Here is a 19083-nt window from a genome sequence, read left to right as displayed (position 1 = left end):
TCTAGAAATGATAAGAAAAAATGTTAAAACTTCTTGAAAATACTAACACTTTGCCTTCGATGTGACGAGACTTTCACACCTGCACAGTGTCGAATGATTTTGATTGACAGGTCAAGCACGTGGACTTCGTGTGAACTTGAAGCAGGACAATAAAAACTGATTATGACTGTAAAACAAATGGATTTGTTGATTTAAAAATGGTTACTTTCACTGCCTGATATATTTATTAAAAAAAAATTAGAATTTTTGTTTGATATAGGTACAAACATTTGAGGAAGGGGTGGGGGGGGCTAAAACCGAATCTCTCTCTCTCTCTTTCTCTCTCTCTCTCTCTCATTTGTCTGTTTAATAAAAACTATGACAGCATATTACTTAAATATCAAGTTATGAAAATTTAATATAAAACAAATAATATGATTAATTGCCTCTTTGTATCATCTTGTCCTAGTATAATCACGGCCGGGACATGTCTACAGATACATGTAGAAGTCTGCTCAATAAATCATCATAAAAAATAAGACGACACATAAATATATTATTGCATTAAAATTTTAAAATATGAGTGTATTTATGTAATAGGTCCACATACCTTTGTAAATTTTTTTTTATCTTATTATGTTAAACGGAATCTCCTTGTATGGTTGTTACAACCGTTGCAATTCATTCTATAAGTCCGTAGTTTTCTCTTCTAAAATCCACATTATTTGTAATCATTTTATATATCAAATAAGAATAAACATTATTTTTTATTTTACAACTAGATTAATTTCATCTGTTATGCTACAGCGTTCGGTAACAATCACAATGTTTTACAGCGATAAAAATCGTGTTATTAAATCATGTTATTAAAAAGTTGAATTTAAACATCGTACATATGTGCAGAAAATATTGTAAGAAACTTAAATTAATTTTACTTAATGTGCATGTATCGTCTTTTTGGACAATTTTCATTGATTCGTTTATTTATTTATTATTTATTTATTTTTTTAGCACAAGGTATTAGAATACAATAGAATAGTTGCAATGCAAGGAAAAGATCAGAGGCACCGTTCGTTCACCGTTCACTTTGCGCTCGCGTTTGCGCTCCGTTCGCGTTCTGCGTTCGCTCACCGTTCAGCGTTCACACATCGTTCACCAAGTTGCGTTCAGCGTTCACACATCGTTCACTCACCGTTCGCTCTGCGTTCGTTCAGCGTTCGTTCACCGTTCGTTCACCATTCGCTCACCGTTCAAGTGGGAAAGTAGAACGTTTCAGGGACTGTAGGAGGATTTCAGATTGCCATCAGCTATTGTCCATTTGCCAGTAAAAATTCAAAATGGCCAAAGAAAGTTAAATTGAACAGCCTAAATGGTCTGTAAGTTTAACATTGAGCAGACATTAAAGGCTAGTCATATCACTTCCCAAAAAAAGAATGACAAACAAGATGTGTTTGTGAAACACTGATGCCCCCGTATGGCAGCTTATGGCGAAGGTTAAAGTTTCTCAAATGCAAGTCAAAATCCAGGCCAAAAGATAAAAAATGTTGGTACCCAAAGAAAGGTCTTGTCTCGAGCAATATACCTGTGAAATTTGATAGCCCTAGCTGCAACTGTTCAAAAATTATGGCAAAGGTAAAAGTTTTTTAAAAGTAAGTAAAACGTCAAGTTCAAAGTTGTTGATATCCAAAGGAAGGTCTTGTCACAAGGATTACATATGTGAAGTATGAAAGCCCTTGCACCAACCATCAGAGCTCCAGATAAGGTGTGTTTTTGCAGAAATATGCATTGAATTTTTCAAAATAAGCATTAAAAATTAAAACAGGGCATACAATTACGCATTAGCAATCATAAATAAGCTTTACACTACGAAAGTACTGCGTACGATGGATTGAATGATACAAGTGCGATGCAACTAATTATGTGAATGGAGCTGGAGGTCAGCACAGTGTTAAAAACGAAATTTTGATTTGTAAGCGTATACTATTCGAAACTGTCCTTTTTTGACATTCATCTTTCAAAAACACTTATTTTGATAACAAGATCAAAATTACATTAGATGTCAAAAGAGCAATAGATTAACAAAATACTCTTTGATTATTTTGCTGAAAAGTGAAATCTGCATTGATTTAAAAATCAGGGAATAAATACACTTTGGGGTAAAAAATTATCTGGAGCTCTGAACCATTCAAAAGTTATGGCCAAGGTTTAAGTTTTTCAAAAGTAGATCAAACTCCTAAGTCAAGGTCAAAGGGTCAAACTGGTTGGTATCCAAACGAAGGTCTTGTCACAAGGATTATATATGTGAAGTATGAAAGCCCTTGCACCAACCATTCAAAAGTTATGGGCAAGGTTAAAGTTTTTCAAAAGTAGGTCAAACTCTTATGTCAAGGTCATAGGGTCAAAGTGGTTGGTACCCAAAGGAAGGTGATGTCACAAGGATTACATATGTGAAGTATGAAAGCCCTAGCATCAACCATTCAAAAGTTATGGCCAAGGATAATTTTTTCAAAAGTAGGTCAAACTCCTAGGTCAAGGTCAAAAGGTCAAAGAGGTTGGTATCTAAAAAAAGGTCTTGTCACAAGGATTACATATGTGAAGTATGAAAGCCCTAGCTCCAACCATTCAAAAGTTATGGCCAGGGTTAAATTTTTTTCAAAAGTAGGTCAAACTCCTAGGTCAAGGTCTAAGGGTCAGAGAGGTTGATATCCAGAGGAAGGTCTTGTCACAAGGAATACACATGTGAAGTTTGAAACTGCAAGCACCAACCATTCAAAAGTTATGGCCAAGGTTAAAGTTTTTCAAAAGTAGGTCAAACTCCAAGGTCAAGGTCAAAAGGTCAAAGTTGTTGGTATTCAAAGGAAGGCCTTGTGACAAAGAATACACATGTGAAGTTTGAAACTGCAAGCACCAACTGTTCAGAAGTTATGGCCAAGTTTAAAGTTTCATAAAATTTTGCAAAAGTGGGTCAAACTCCAAGGTCAAGGTCAAAAGGTCAAATTTTATGGTACCCAAAGAAAGGTCTTGTCACAAGGAATACACATGTGAAATATGAAATTCATAGCTTCAACCAATCAAAAGTTATGGGCAAAGTTAAAGTTGACAACAGACAGACAGACAGGACAAAAACAATATACCCCCGGGATCTTTTCCTGGGGCATAAAAAGAAAAAAGAAGGTAATTAACCATTCAAATCCTGGAATTTGCCTCTGCACGACCTACCTGCAACAAAAGTTGGGGGGGGGGCATATAAAGGAAAATTTACTATAGCAAAACTAGAAAACTGACCAGTCAGCAAGGGCCCCGCCGAGGGGTAGAAATATAAGGGTATAGCTTACAGAATGAGAATTTTAAGTGATTCCAAAAATTTAAAAATATATGAAGAAGAATATGCAATAACAACTGTATTAATAAAATTTCAAGATAATTCCTAAATATCCAACAACCTGTAAAGAGTATCCCTGTATTTACATAAGGCAGTAAAAACATCATATCTATAATAACTCAATTAAATGTGTATTTAAACAAGAATAAAGCATGTGTTTTATAAAATGCCAGCCTTCAGTGAATACACCCAGGCTTGACCTTAACTTCAAAACAAACATCAGTTGCAGACAAAGGTTAATTTATCTCAAAGTGACAAATAAAGATAAGCCTGGAAAATTTTCTGCCCCAGACAAGATAATTAATCCCAAGGGATTAATTGTACTGCTCTCTCATCCTTTTCTTCCAAGTTTACAATAAGAACTCTTTCAGTAATGATAGAATGAGTTTATTATTGGACTACCTGTTAAAATTAATAGTATTCTTGAATTTACATATGGCAGCCAAAAAAAAAAGTAAATAAATAAATAAAATAAATAAAAAAAAAAAAAAAAAAAAAAACATATCTTTATGTATATCTTGTTTTTATGTAAAATAATAACTCATGTACATTTATGTAAAATCATAACTCTTGTATATTTTACCAAAATAAAGTATGAACATTTTTTAAATCCACATTTCAGAGAATGTAAACATCATTCAGAATTGACCTTAACTTCAAAACAAACTTCATATGCAGACAGAGGTGTTAATTAATCTCAATTTGACAGAAACAGATAATGCTTTGGATTTTCTTCAAGAGGAAAGTTAAATAATCCCATGGGACTAGTCGCAGCTTTCATAGTTTACAATAGGAACATTCTCAGCAGTTATCTCTCTTTGCCCTGGCATTCATTCTAATGTAAAGTTAAGGAATCTACCCCACCACCCCAGCTCCAAACTGGATGACACAGAGAACCAAACTTAGCATCAAAATATGTCTTACTGCCTCTTCAACCAACATACCAAATTTGAACTTAATTGGTCAACTACAAAAAAAGTTATTAGAAAAAAAAAACAGAAAATTTGTGGACGGAAGAATGACAGACGGACAGACAGACAGATGGACGGTCAGACAGATTACTATAGGGCACCCGTAAATTCTTGCGGGGCCCTAATAATATATTCGTTCTACTGGCATTCAACTTTTGGCAAAATGTACAATCCTCTCCCATTCTTGCCATAGGTAGGATAGAGCTATATGTGTACTTCAGACCATGGCTTGAGACAATGGGCATGATGGCAATTAACTGGCTAGATGACTTATTGAGAATCCAAGAGAAAAATATGACTAAATTTGAAAAAAAAAGATCTCAGGAATAAAATAAATTGCATGATTGAGTTACACTTCTTCAATACTCTATTTATAATTATCACTTTTATTTGCATTCACCTGATTTCAAATATAATTATCAGGTTGAAGAAGTGAATACATGTATTGTCAAAATTAGCCTATAACTTGGGAAGGTTTAAGACAGAATTGCCTATTACTTTTCTGGTACATATGCTAGCTGTCCTATTTATTCCTTATTTACTTATTTCAATCTGTAACCCTGCTTACCTTTACTTTTAATGGGAAAAACTGAAGTGCTAATTTTTCCTTTTTTGATCAAATTTGTCGTAATAAGTGTTGTAAGAAATGGTTTACAAATAAAATCATACTGAACATAAATTATTCATAGTATTTGTAAGTATGTAATGCATATAATAAAACATACCCTTTTCATATCACACTCTGTATCAACCCTTGACCAAATGTCAACTTTCAGGCCTCCGGCCCTCATGCTGATATTGATGTCTCGGCTTATACAGGGTATGATATGGGAAAGGGTATGTATTCTCTATATGTAACATTATTTTACAAAGGGGGCAGTAAAATCCTCATGTCAAAGTCAAAACAACATAAAATACAACTACACCAGTCTCTTTTTCACAAAACCTAATAATTTAATTTTAGTTGCAACACGTCATTTGATTGGATAAAAGATTTCGTTTATATCATATAAGTTGCCTACGTCACAATGAGTTACGTCAAAAACATATTACTCCGCTTGACTTTACTTCCAAAATATGCTCAATTTGAAGCCATTTTTGGAGGAAAAATTGTCTTATTGTCTACACTGAAATTAAATTATAAGGAATGAAGCTTATTTTAACCTATGTTATACGATATACAGACCTGTTTACCCAAATTGTTGTCTCTCAGTATTTTTTTATTAGATTTGTCAGTGAGATTTGGCATTTGCCCGTAAGATTTCACTTTTCATCGACTGTACATATATTACTAGAAAACAACTACATTTCTGATTACCAAAACATGGTTTAATAACAAAGCAAAACATCATACCCTGCTTTCTTTTGAGTGATTTCTATCATTTCTTTAAACCACCGCGTTTTGGCAACTTAAATGTTTGAAATTTTTATCTTTTTTAGCGATTAAAAAGCGTCAAACTGAGACAGATAACGAAAACTAATTGCTAAAATCCATATGAAGGGATTTCCGTATTTTCGTTATAGCAAAACGTGAGACGTATTTTGGACTGAAAATCCGTACAAAATACAGCGAAATCGTAAGAGTAAACAGGTCTGGATATAACATAACTTGGGGCAGTTTACGTTTTTTTATAAACCGCTTCGCGGTTTATAAAGTAAACTGCCCCAAGTTATGGTCTATCATATAACATAGGTTAAAATGAGCTTCATTCCTTAAATGTTATAAAAGCTAGAAATATGTCCATAGGACATGAATGTCCAGCCTAGGGTTCATAAGCAATGAAACATGATAATTTGAGCAAGTGTATGAAGTTTGATGAAAATTCTAAAAAAGTTTCTTTAAAACTGAGTTTATACACAATAAATAGTAAAGTCAAAGGTCATTGGGAAGGTCAAGGTAAAAAAACAAAATGGACAACTTGATGAATTCTCCCCAAATTATGTATCATTGCATATGCCTACATAAAAATATCTTGAATAGTTTCTTTGAAACTGAGATAAATGGAAATTTAAGAAAAAGGGGGCCAAAGTCAAAGAAAGGACAGAAGATGGACATCACAAACACGATATACCCCAGGGTTCTCACACCACTTTTTGGGACAGGGACCAGGGCTGTTCAAATTGGGAAAATTACCTTCATTTTGGGAAAACCAACATTCATAAAAAAACCCTCAAATTTTGCTTTTCTAGCATTTTGTCATCAATTTAATTCTGGTTTTAAATAAACTTTTAACCAGAACAAACATGGGTAGGCTACATATGGAAGTACATTGGCTTTGCTCATTTCTAACTTTGAGTGTTGAAATTGCAGTTATTTGTCTTTCTGAGTGACAGTCACTAGTCACATCCTCCCGATTTTCTTTGATCATCGTGGTTTTCAGATTCAGCGTGAGACTGACTGACTGGTGGTTTACGAATATATATATGGCGTAAACTAATTAATACAGTCGTACATAGAACTAGTTTGTTTCACTTTCACTTGTAAGTGTTTGTTTTTTGGCAATAAGTTTCATCGATTTTGATTCTTAAAAAAAATATATTTTGCTATAAAAAATTGGGAAGTTTACACCTTTCTTTTGGGAAAAAAGTACCTTTTTGCATTGAGAATGGGGCCATTCAACGGCCCCAATTATAGAGAATCGAGAGCCCTGTATCCTGTCCATATTCATGGCAGGGCATAAAAACATGTATGATATTAATGAAAATTTTTAAACTTGTTAGCTTTTATTAAAATTTTCTAAAGACCAAAAAATCATTAAAAAAAATACATGTAGTTTTTATAAAGAACCACCCCCAAAACCAAAAAAAATGGGATGAATGTTGATTCAATTTTGATTACTAAGTATTTATAACACTGTAAAAAAGTTCAACTTATATTTGTTTTGTTTATTAAAAAAAAACATTTCAAATATGAATAACATAAATTTTCACTTTACAATATGCATTTCATAGTGTAATTATCAATGTGGGACAACACAGACTTTTGGGGCTTTTTACCCTCACCCCTTAACTACTGTGGAATCATCATTGTTCGTGGGGGACCAATGTTCGTGGATTTCATGGGTCACCCTTGCCCACGAATTTACATCCCCATGAACGTTTATTTTGTAAACACATTGATTCATTGAACCACCGTATAAACAAGTTACCCACGAAATTACGTCCCCATGAACAAGCAAAATTTTGCTTGCCCACGAACATTGACCCCCACGAATTAAAATGATTCCACAGTATTCAAATTCAGTTTTTTAATTCGATATTGATCTTTTGATCTTCCCCCAAAATGTTTGGAAATCTTCTTTAATTTGGGTACAACCCTATTAACCAGGACATACCCCATCTGTGAGGGGGACCTTCTCCAGCCTCTGTCGTACATTGTCTAACTGGGAGATGTACCATTTTCTCTGCCTATCTTCCTCCTCAATGTAGGTTAATATAGCAGATCTACAGAAATTTGTCAACATTAATTTAGCTTATAAACACGTACCAATATATGTATGACATATATGGTTATAACATGATTATATTATTGTTACATATTATATATTGTATTATTCTTAGTCAACAAATAGCTTCTCAAAGCTAATGTTTGTTTTTATAAACATAACAATTATTCTATTCTTCATTCCATAGTTATTTTCCTTTAAAATTACATAAAAACTTTTTAATTCATAAAATCTATAGATCCGAGTTGAAAACCCAAGTGTGATTATACAACACCACAAGAACTCATCAACTCCAATCATTACATCATGGAGAAGTGTTTCTATGCCATATTTTTGAACTTTGAATTCAAGTTTCTGTATCAATTTGAGCTCCATTATTTGAAACATTCAAAAACAAAATTTAAGCTTTGAATGCTTCGATTGTTTGATTCGACTTTATAAAACATATAGGAATTGAAATGAAAATTTGAGAATTAAAGTAATACAATCTGAAAAAAATTGAAATGTTCATTACCATCACTTTTTGTACTGCAAGTCAGAGGAGATAAGCATTCAAAAATATTTATATTCATCATCAATTTGTTTGACATCTGACTTAGGGCATGCCACATCAAAAATTTATTTAATGGATGTTTAAAATTATCTTTTGACACACATGACAGCATTCAAAGACCCATCTATTAAGCTCTTAACTAATTTACAGCATTTTCCCCCCGAGAATATGCAAAAATTTTGGTATGGCATGCTTCCTTACTGGAAGTTGTAGAAGATCAATGTTGAAATAGGTTTTTAGTGATGATTGTTGAGAAAGCTGACCTTTCAGTGTAGAGTTCCTGTAGCTTACTAAGAACATCTGAACTGCTCTGTTTGTTTGTTTGATGCCCATTCTGTGGACTGCCTGTGATTGGTATGTTAAAGGATTTATGTGGACCTATGTCATTTGGTGAAATGTCTTCTTCTGCAAATCAGATTAATTCTGTGTTTAACAAACATATCCATCATAACCAATGGAGACATATCAAAAATACAGTTGACTTTGGTATCTCGAAAACGGATATCTCGAATACCATGGATATGTCGAAGTGATTGGGAAGCCCTAACCACATACTTCTTAAGTATTATACCCTCAATATCTTGAACCCTTGAATATCTTTGAGATAAGGAGAGAACCCTTGAATAAGTTTGAGATAAGTAGGTTTGACTGTATTTTCTTCTCCATTAATGAATTGTAATTTTCTTTAATCTCTTACACAAATACTGTACGGATAATTTTTTAAACATTGAAATTTTATGAGTCATTTATTTAGAATAATAAAAAAAAAAATTACAGAAATTAAGGTAATGATTCAATCGATACATATAGCCATTAAATGTAATATAACTCTAAAGAGTTGTTCGGCATCCCACAGTCTGTTTCTGTTGGACAATATTGCCTGTTTATGATCTGGCAAAGTTGGTGCTACTGTCCAGACATTCAATCCCCCAGACTTGTATACTACACATACTCTCATTGTTCACAGCTCCACAGAACAGTTTACATTACCACAGAACAACAAGAGCTAATCATCATCTAATTACTCCCAGTGTCTGCTTCTCTCCTTCTCTAGGACCTTTATCATTACACTGTCTACATCAGATCATTGAATTTTACTGGTATGATTCTGATCAATAATTCAATTCTCCTGGGATCTGAAAATCTCAGTTAACTTTGACACAATATTGTAAAACCTATACCAAGTATAAAACATTTACACACTTGTATACTGAGAACAGATCATTAAATGAACTATGATGAAAATTCTGGGTTCAATCTTAACAACTGAGCCATACAAATCTGTGGATTTCTCAGATCTCTACTAATCTTTAACAGACAAAATAGGCAATAAAAAATTCTGACATTAGTTGACTGAGTTACAGACTGAATATGAAGTAACTACACATAACCTTTCTTCTGATTACCACATTTTCTACCTTCATCGCTATCATCTTCTGCATCCTCCTCATTAACATCATCATTTAAGTCCTCGCCATCATCACTTGTCTGGCTGGAGGAGTCATGACTGGATGATGAATCCTCCCCTATCACCAAGTCCCCCTCCTCTAAATCCTCGGGGCTCAGGTATAAGTGATCCTCCGACATATCACTGTAACCCCCCAATTACTTCCTCCAAATTAAGCACAGCTGTAGTGAGCTTTTCACCTGCCATTCCCATAAACTCCTTTGATTTATAGATAGGAAATCCTGTACAACACATTCACCAGCATTCTCACAAAAAAAAGAAAATGCTGCACTGGAATTCAGGAGAAAACAAAATTGTCTGGAATATCAGATTTCTCCCGACTGCCTCTCTTTGATACTACAGCGTAATCACTAATTAGTAAGGCTTCCTGATCCAGGTGCTAATCACTTAATAGACAATACAACTTTTGTCCTCTTTAAAATAAATAATTTTTCCAATATTTCTTGACATCAACAGAGTGTGTTCAACTCCTCTCTTTTTTCAATATTACACACTTTGTCACTGCAATGCTGGAGTCTGAGTCATATATTGATCCTGTGTAGCTCAGTCCTATACACACCAACTCACAGACATTTCACAATACCCCTAGATACAGTCACTGCACACACACTGCAAACAGCTGCATCCAGCTAAAGAAGCCTTATTACATAACACACATCAGACACCATGTCTAGCTTGCTAACCTTCCAATACATGTCATTTATTTTGGTAGGAAACTTCATTCATAATTTCATGTTCTTGTAAAATCAGCACAGAGTATATGTAAATAAAAGTAGCACTTGGACTTGAAACTTTGCAACAGCAATAAATAGAATAATGATCCTTGGTTTAGTCTCTTTTGTGGCAAGATTTATTATTATATCAGAGTAAAACTGTAGGAGGAGTAGCCTTTCAAAACAATTTTACAGAAATTTTGATTTAAGTAACCATGGCAACATCATTCAACAAAATCAAAAAACAATAACACCAATTATGTATCTCTGTAGTCTACTTGTATGCCACATTATACTGAAATCAGACAAAAAAGTGTAGGAGGAGTAGAATTTTGAAAGTATTTCAAGAAAATTTCTATTTTTAGTAACCATGGCAACACTGTTCATAAAAATCCAAAACTGGTACAGAGAATTATGTATCTTATTATAGTCTACTTGTGTGCCAAGTTATATCGAAATCAGATAAAAACTGTAGGAGGAGTAGCATTTTGAAAGTATTTCACAGAAATTTCTATTTTTAGTAACCATGGCAACACTGTTCATTGAAATCAAAAACCGATACACAGAATTATGCATCTTAGTATAGTCTACTTGTGTGCCAAGTAATATTGAAATCAGACCAAAACTGTAGGAGGAGTAGCATTTTGAAAAATTGTTTACAGACGGACGAACAGACAGACGGACGGACGACGGACACCTTACTATCGCATAAGCTCTTCTGGTCTCGGACCAGTAGAGCTAAAAATATGGATTGCTACAAATATGCTGAAATGCCTTTCACATCAGGTTACATTTTAGTTCAAGAGTAAAGAATTAACATCACATACACAGATGAATTCCTTTTCTAAGCAATGAGAACATTAAAAATATTGTATTTTTATTTTTCAGCAGTTTAAAAATGTTCACAAACCTTGTAATGGCAAAAAAAGGATCAAAACTTAAACCATAAACCAAGTTTTCAAGTTGAAAAAAAAGAGTTAAAATCTTTCATTTATAAACCCATTTAAGATGTAGCTCATCAAATTCTTAGCAGTATTCATGAATTAATGCATCGTTTTCTGCGCCAAAACCGCTAAAATATGAAGCCCGCTATAATTAGTACACATACAGTATTTACCTAACGACTGAGAAATTATACAATCCTACAAATTAATCTAAATCTTAAACACATATAGTCATATATTTTTTTTATATATATCCAATTGCATAACAAATGTCAATGAAAATTAAAATTCTTGCAACCTATAAAGATGCAAATTGTCAAAAATAAAAAATCATAATTGAAATGGTGAGATATTATCCAAAATTCCAAACTTGATTGATGAAATTAATGACATTGATTAGCTAACATTGATGAAAACCTTTTCAACCTGAGTGTCCAATATAAAAGAATATCAACCCGATTGACAATAAACTAGACAAGTTGGACAAGTATCTGCAAAGGATGATGTGACATACGGCCCCCCGGGTAAATTGACAAAAAATTAAATATATAAATTTTACTCTAATTTTTGTATGCACTTAATCACTGACATGTCTACCCTCATAAAATACTACTTAAACCAAAAATAGAAACATAATTTGGAAGATATATGTCTTTATTTTGAGTAGGGGTACCATGTTTACATCCAATTCCCATTGAATTTTGGCCCCGCCCCAGTCTTTGAAGCCCTTAAAATATACGAGCGCAAGTAGGTACATTTTTCTCCTTTGGCTGGTCACTGTATTTTATTGAAATCTACCTATATGTAAAAGGAGAAAAATGTACCTAACTGCGCTCACATGTTGTTTTTAAAAAATTGTAAAATCTAGCTGGCCTTTCCCATTGACCGGATCGACGAAACTATTTTTTCTGACGTAAGAATAAATTCATATGCAAATCGAGGCACTGGCGATACTTTCTAACTGACCAATCAGCTAAATGAGTTGCATTACTAGTGAGTACCACAAAAATACTAAGGATATTTCATGGTTGGAAAAAATGTTGTTTTTTTACCTGCTTTCCGATAAACATTTTTTTATGCATTTGAGTCACAAAATAGACACGGATCTAGAATTTCCCAGCTCACATTAACAAACAATTGATTTATAAGTATACATAGTTCAAAGTTTGTAAAGCGTTTGGTGGGCAATTCGCTAGGTCTATACGTATTCCCGAGAATCAGTGAATAGAAGTTTCATGTGCATTTCTTGACCAAAACGGTAAACACTGAGGTTCCATGCGTTGTATAACTAGTCTTGGCTGACCATTAAAAGTTTGAAATGTAGTAGAGATATTGTGTAAATTGACCTAAACCACGTGCCTGTGATAAAATGTAAACATGTAGTAAGTCAGCATGTTTTGTCGTTCTGTCATCGGATTGGACAATTGTTCTCAGTAAGCGACTATGTGCGAAATAATAACAATAGCCATATAAGGTAGATTCCTCGGACATGCATATCCCTTTATTGTACTAAGACCCGCCTATTCTCTTTTCATAAAAGAACATATTGTCACAAACCAGGCCGTATTTTGCTGTCATAGGGTCTAAAAAATCATAGATAATGTAGTAATCCTTATATTTAAAAATGTGTCGGAACTATTTAAACTATTCAAAAGGCGTTGTATTTATTCACTCATGTTTGAAAACTATCAAAATCGTTGTAGATTAAATATAATTCGTCGTAGAAAAAGGTGCCCCAGATAGCAGTTATGTCACATCATCCTTTTACTAAACCTGACCTCAACTTCACTAGACTTGACCTTAGTATAGATAGTTTTCCTATGACATATTTTGGCTCAGAGTTATTCCCCTTGGCTGCCATCTTGTAGGTCAAAATAGTGAATTTTCCTCTTTGAAAAACCAATTTTAAACATGCATGCCAGAAATATATGGGAAAAAATATTTACAATACTGAAATTATGAATTAAAAGAGGCTTTAACAAATAAGAATAACAGTGTTATCTTCACCTCAGTGCCCAGTATAACAAATTGAATTTGGTTGAATTATGAAGGGTTCTGGGGATGTTGACCTACAATATGGCAGCCATGGGGAAATAACTCTTGCTTAAATCACCTCGATGGAAAACCATCCTTTGCAGACTGAGTCTGAAATTGATTACTTTCCCATTCAGTTATTTTATCTTGAAAACTATCTTTCCTGAGATGACATTTCACTTGCCCCGGGCAACTGGAAAGTGTAATTCTACACCCCTGACCTAGCAGGAAGGATAACTCTGGGTAGATTTTAGCCTTTATGAGATAATCAAGTAGCGGCAAGATTTTCAAAATACTATAATAGTGTAAATAAATGTCTCACAATTGGTAAATTATTATAGTTAAATAATACAAGCAGAGTTTTCTAAAACAAATCTTTCATGATTATTTCATTTTTCATCGGGATTGAAAAATGAAAGTAAAAGATGATATATGTTTACTTAAGAAATCCTTTCATTATAACACAAGCAGTCCTCCCACCTTCTTCTATGTGGTCGCGGGCCTCCCCTCCTCCTCCTTGCTGAAACACATGTATCCCGTCCTCTCCGTCATAGATCACATCAATATCAGAATCCCCGTCCAGCCCCACAAACACGTCAACGGAGGCGGCAGACTCAGGGTAACTGGTTGACTCGTTCAGTTCCTGTCTCAGGTGAGAGTTCTCTGCCTTCAGACTCTCCACTTGTTTTAACAGCTCATCATAAGAGGACATCATGGAAAATCCACATTGCCTACCCCTACAACATCAAAAAATAATCACTACATAACTCTCCCATACTGCTCCCTTAAATTAAGATACAATGCAGTTGAAATTTTATTTCTAATTAAATACCACATTTTAAGAAATCAAGAGTTTCTAAGTTTAAAGCCAAATTATTTTTTTTTAGTCATTAATAACAGTCTATGCGAAAGTTTTTTGGACCACACAGGACATTCGGTCCTGTGTAATCAGTGAACACACAGGACCAAACCAAATGTTGTCAGACCGAAAAAACCTAATGTAAACAAGAGGCCCAAGGGCCACATTGCTCACCTGAGCACTGTGGCTAGGAAAAAAGGAAAAATCAGTTAAGTATTGAAAAGCTTAAATGCATAAGTGGTCCCAACCTACCCCTAAAAAGGGAATTGGGGGGGGGGGGTCATGATTTGAACAAACTTGAATCTACACTATCTGAGGATGCTTCCGTATAAATATAGATGCTTCCAAATAAATATGACCAATCATAGCTTTGCTGTTCTTGAGAAGATGATTTTTGAAGACTTTTCCTATGTACACCTATGTTAAACATTGATCGTCCATTTTGGCCCCACCCTACCCCTGGGGGTCATGATTTGAACAAACTTGAATCTACACCACCTGAGGATGCTTTCATATAAATATGACCAATCATAGCTTTGCTGTTCTTGAGAAGAAGATTTTTCCTACATATCCCTATGTAAAACTTTGATTGTCCATTGTGGCCCCACCCTACTCCTGGGGGTCATGATTTGTACAAACTTGAATCTACACCACCTGAGGATGCTTCCAAATAAATATGACCAATCATAGCTTTGCTGTTCTTGAGAAGAAGATTTTTCCTATGTACACCTATGTTAAACATTGATCGTCCATTTTGGCCCCACCCTACCCCTGGGGGTCATGATTTGAACAAATTGAATCTACACCACCTGAGGATGCTTCCATATAAATATGACCAATCATAGCTTTGCTGTTCTTGAGAAGAAGATTTTTGAAGATTTTCCCTATATATTCCTATGTAAAACTTTGATCGTCCAATGTGGTCCCACCCTACCCCCAGGGGTCATGATTTGTACAAACTTGAATCTACACCACCTGAGGATGCTTCCATATAAATATGTCCAATCATAGCTTTGCTGTTCTTGAGAAGATGATTTTTGAAGATTTTTCCTATGTACATCTATGTTAAACATTGATCGTCCATTTTGGCCCCACCCTATCCCTGGGGGTCATGATTTGAACAAACTTGAATCTACACCACCTGAGGATGCTTTCATATAAATATGACCAATCATAGCTTTGCTGTTCTTGAGAAGAAGATTTTTAAAGACTTTTCCTATATATTCCTATGTAAAACTTTGATCGTCCATTGTGGCCCCACCCTACCCCTGGTGGTCATGATTTGTACAAATTTGAATCTACACCACCTGAGGATGCTTTCATATAAATATGACCGATCATAGCTTTGCTGTTCTTGAGAGGAAGTTTTTTGAAGATTTTTCCTATATATTCCTATGTAAAACTTTGATTGTCCATTGTGGCCCCACCCTATCCCCGGGGGTCATGATTTGAACAAACTTGAATCTACACTACCTGACAATAATTCCACATGAGTTTCATCTTTCCTGGCCCACTGGTTCTTGAGAAGAAGATTTTTCAATAATGCCATTAATTTTTTTGCTATTTCGTAATTATCTCCCCTTGGAGGAGGGTGTGGCCCTTCATTTGAACAAACTTGAAACCCCTTCACCCAAGGATACTTTGTGCCAAGTTTGATTGAAATTGGCCCAGTAGTTCTGGAGAAGAAGATGAAAATGTGAAAAGTTTACGACAACAACGACGCCGCCGCCGCCGCCGACAGACAACGGACAAATTTTGATCAGAAAAGCTCACTTGAGCCTTTGGCTCAGGTGAGCTAAAAAGTGAAACACGTGAAAATACAGAGTAGTAGACTAGCTTAACAGCTTTTCTTTAACAAGGGATCACTCCTGCATAATACTGTAAATGGACCATTCGGTTTTAATCACATTCATTTACGTATTTTGATTTCTGCGATATTTTTTTACTTGTAACAAACATTTAAATGATACCGCATCAAAATAATAATGCTAAAAACTGGACACTGACACATCAGACATTCTTGTTCGGTGTAAAAAAAGATGCATCAGACCAGAGGCACTGCACATCGGTCAGGTCCGATGTCTTTCACATAGACTGTAATAAATTTGTCAGTTAGGCCAAAAAAAATAATTGTCTTGTTTCCTGCTACCCTACCTACCCTATTTTTTTCACCCGACCCTAAAGTTTTTTTTAAGTTTTGGAAGAAACTAGAAAACTGACCAGTCAGCAAGGGCCCCGCCGAGGGGTAGAAATATAAGGGAGCAGCTTACAGAATGGGAATTTTAATTGATTACAAAAATAAAAAAAAAAATACATGAAGAAGAATCAGCAATAACAAAAGTATTGATAAAATTTCAAGATAATTCCTAAATATCCAACAACCTGTAAAGAGTATCCCTGTATTTACATAAGGCAGTAAAAAACATCATATTTATAATAACTCAATTAAATGTATATTTAAACAAGAATAAAGCATGTGTTTTATAAAATGCCAGCCTTCAGTGAATGCAAATATCACACAGGCTTGACCTTAACTTCAAAACAAATATCAGTTGCATACAAAGGTTAATTTATCTTAAAGTGACAAATAATGATAAGCCTGGAAAATTTTCTGCCCCAGACAAGATAATTAATCCCAGGGGATTAATTGTAATGCTCTCTCATCCTTTTCTTCCAAGTTTACAATAAGAACTTTTTCAGTAAAAGTATTCTTGAATTTACATACGGCAGCAAAAAAAAAAAAATTATAAATAAATAAATAAATAAAATAAATAAATAAATAAAAACAAAATTTAAAAAAAAACAACAACATATCTTTATGTATATCTTGTTTTTAGAATTCAATAAAATCATAACTCATTGTGTATTTTACCAAAATAAAGTATGAACATTATTTAAATCCACATTTCAGGGAATGTAAATATCATTCAGAATTGACCTTAACTTCAAAACAAACTTCATATGCAGACAGAGGTGTTAATTAATCTCAATTTGACAGAAACAGATAATGCTTTGGATTTTCTTCAAGAGGAAAGTTAATTAATCCCATGGGACTAGTATCAGCTTTCATAGTTTACAATAGGAACATTCTCAGCAGTTATCTCTCTTTGCCCTGGCATTCATTCTAATGTAAAGTTAAGGAATCTACCCCACCACCCCAGCTCCAAACTGGATGACACAGAGAACCAAACTTAGCATCAAAATATGTCTTACTGCCTCTTCAACCAACATACCAAATCTGAACTTAATTGGTCAACTACAAAAAAAGTTATTAGAAAAAACAGAAAATTTGTGGATGGAAGAATGACAGACGGACAGACAGACAGAGTGATTACTATAGGGCACCCACAAATCCTTGCGGGGCCCTAAAAATTGGGAATTTCTTGAATTTCATCGTTCTGTCACCGTAATCGGTTTCCGTGTTAACACAAAACAAGCATTTCATGAAATTCTTGTTTTAAATATGGACTTTCATAAAATACCACTTGAGTTGTGCATAAAAAAGACATGAAATTCAATTTTAAAAGACAATATTGACCTGTGACATGTTTCATTTTTATCTTGTATTAGTTCATATCCCAAAAATGCTGTCGGAAAAAAAATAAAATAAAAATATAAAATAAAATAATTTTCCTACCTACCAACCCTATTTTTTTCAGGCTGGTAGCAGGAAACAAGACTTTTATTTTTTTTGGCCTTACCAAATAAAAAAACATTTAAACAGACATGGTCCACGTGAATATTTCTCTAAAAACTTTGCACACAGTTTATTTTTCCATATTAGCCAATTATGGCAATTATGATAATTTCATCATTGCAAACCTAGGATCTCACCAGCAAATTAAAGTTTTAAAAATGCAGGTTAGCAATGTTGACAACTGGGCAAGGGATGGAAATTTGCAACTGATGACTGGTTACTCAGTCTGAACAATGGTATCCATTTGGAAAATAATCAGCATTATATCAGGTTCGCAATTCAAATTTACCAATAAATGACAGATTTACAGCAAATCGTAAGTTACTGAAAGGAATAGTTATGTATAAAGATCTAATTATTAAAATAATAGTGTACAATCACCATGATTAAGATAAAAATAAAATCATTAAATATGTTGAATAAAAACTTGTACTCTATGTACCGGTATACACAGGTCTGTAACTTGGAGTCTGTGGTTTTACCAGCAGCCAGGAGAACACAGTTCTATAACATGGAGTCTGTCTGTGGTGTTACCAGTAGACAGGAGAACACAGTTTTATAACATGGAGTCTGTCTGTGGTGTTACCAACAGACAGGAGAACACAGTTTTGTAACATGGAGTCTGTCTGTGGTGTTACCAACAGACAGGAGAACACAGTTCTGTAACATGGAGTCTGTCTGTGGTGTTACCAACTAGAGGAGAACACAGGTCTATAACATGGAGTCTGTCTGTGGTTTTTACCAACAGACAGCAGAACACAGGTCTATAACATGGAGTCTGTGGATTTACCAACAGACAAGAGAACACAGGTCTGTAACATGGAGTTCGTCTGTGGTTTTACCAACAGACAGGAGAACACAGGTCTATAGCATTGAGTCTGTCTGTGGTTTTACCAGCAGACAAGAGGACACAGGTCTGTAACATGGAGTCTGTGGATTTACCAACAGACAGGAGAACACAGGTCTATAACATGGAGTCTGTCTGTGGTTTTACCAGTAGACAGGAGAACACAGGTCTGTAACATGGAGTCTGTCTG

General features: G+C 34.4%; 1 protein-coding gene across 2 annotated transcripts in view; it reads right to left on the bottom strand.

Moving 5' to 3' along the window:
* The window catches only part of LOC133193474 (adenomatous polyposis coli protein-like), a 70496-nt gene that overhangs the window by 40905 nt on the left and 10508 nt on the right, over window positions 1–19083 (bottom strand). Inside the window, exons 2-4 of one of the 2 annotated variants that reach the window (XM_061329437.1) lie at window positions 13971–14227; window positions 8595–8736; window positions 7668–7776 (exon numbers count right to left, since the gene is read on the bottom strand). In XM_061329437.1, the coding sequence (XP_061185421.1) occupies window positions 7668–7776; window positions 8595–8736; window positions 13971–14205 (486 nt within the window). In that variant the 5' untranslated portion in view covers window positions 14206–14227. Of the gene's footprint in view, window positions 1–7667; window positions 7777–8594; window positions 8737–9749; window positions 10167–13970; window positions 14228–19083 lie in introns of those variants that run through there. The other variant, XM_061329438.1, reaches the window with a different exon arrangement.

This window comes from Saccostrea echinata, unplaced genomic scaffold (genome assembly GCF_033153115.1).
Source record: "Saccostrea echinata isolate AGI-Se365-2 ecotype Australia unplaced genomic scaffold, CSIRO_AGI_Sech_v1 ptg000027l, whole genome shotgun sequence".
Taxonomy (NCBI): Eukaryota; Metazoa; Mollusca; class Bivalvia; order Ostreida; family Ostreidae; genus Saccostrea; species Saccostrea echinata.
Note: the sequence above shows the minus strand (reverse complement) of the source record. Positions and strands in the feature narration are given on the sequence as shown.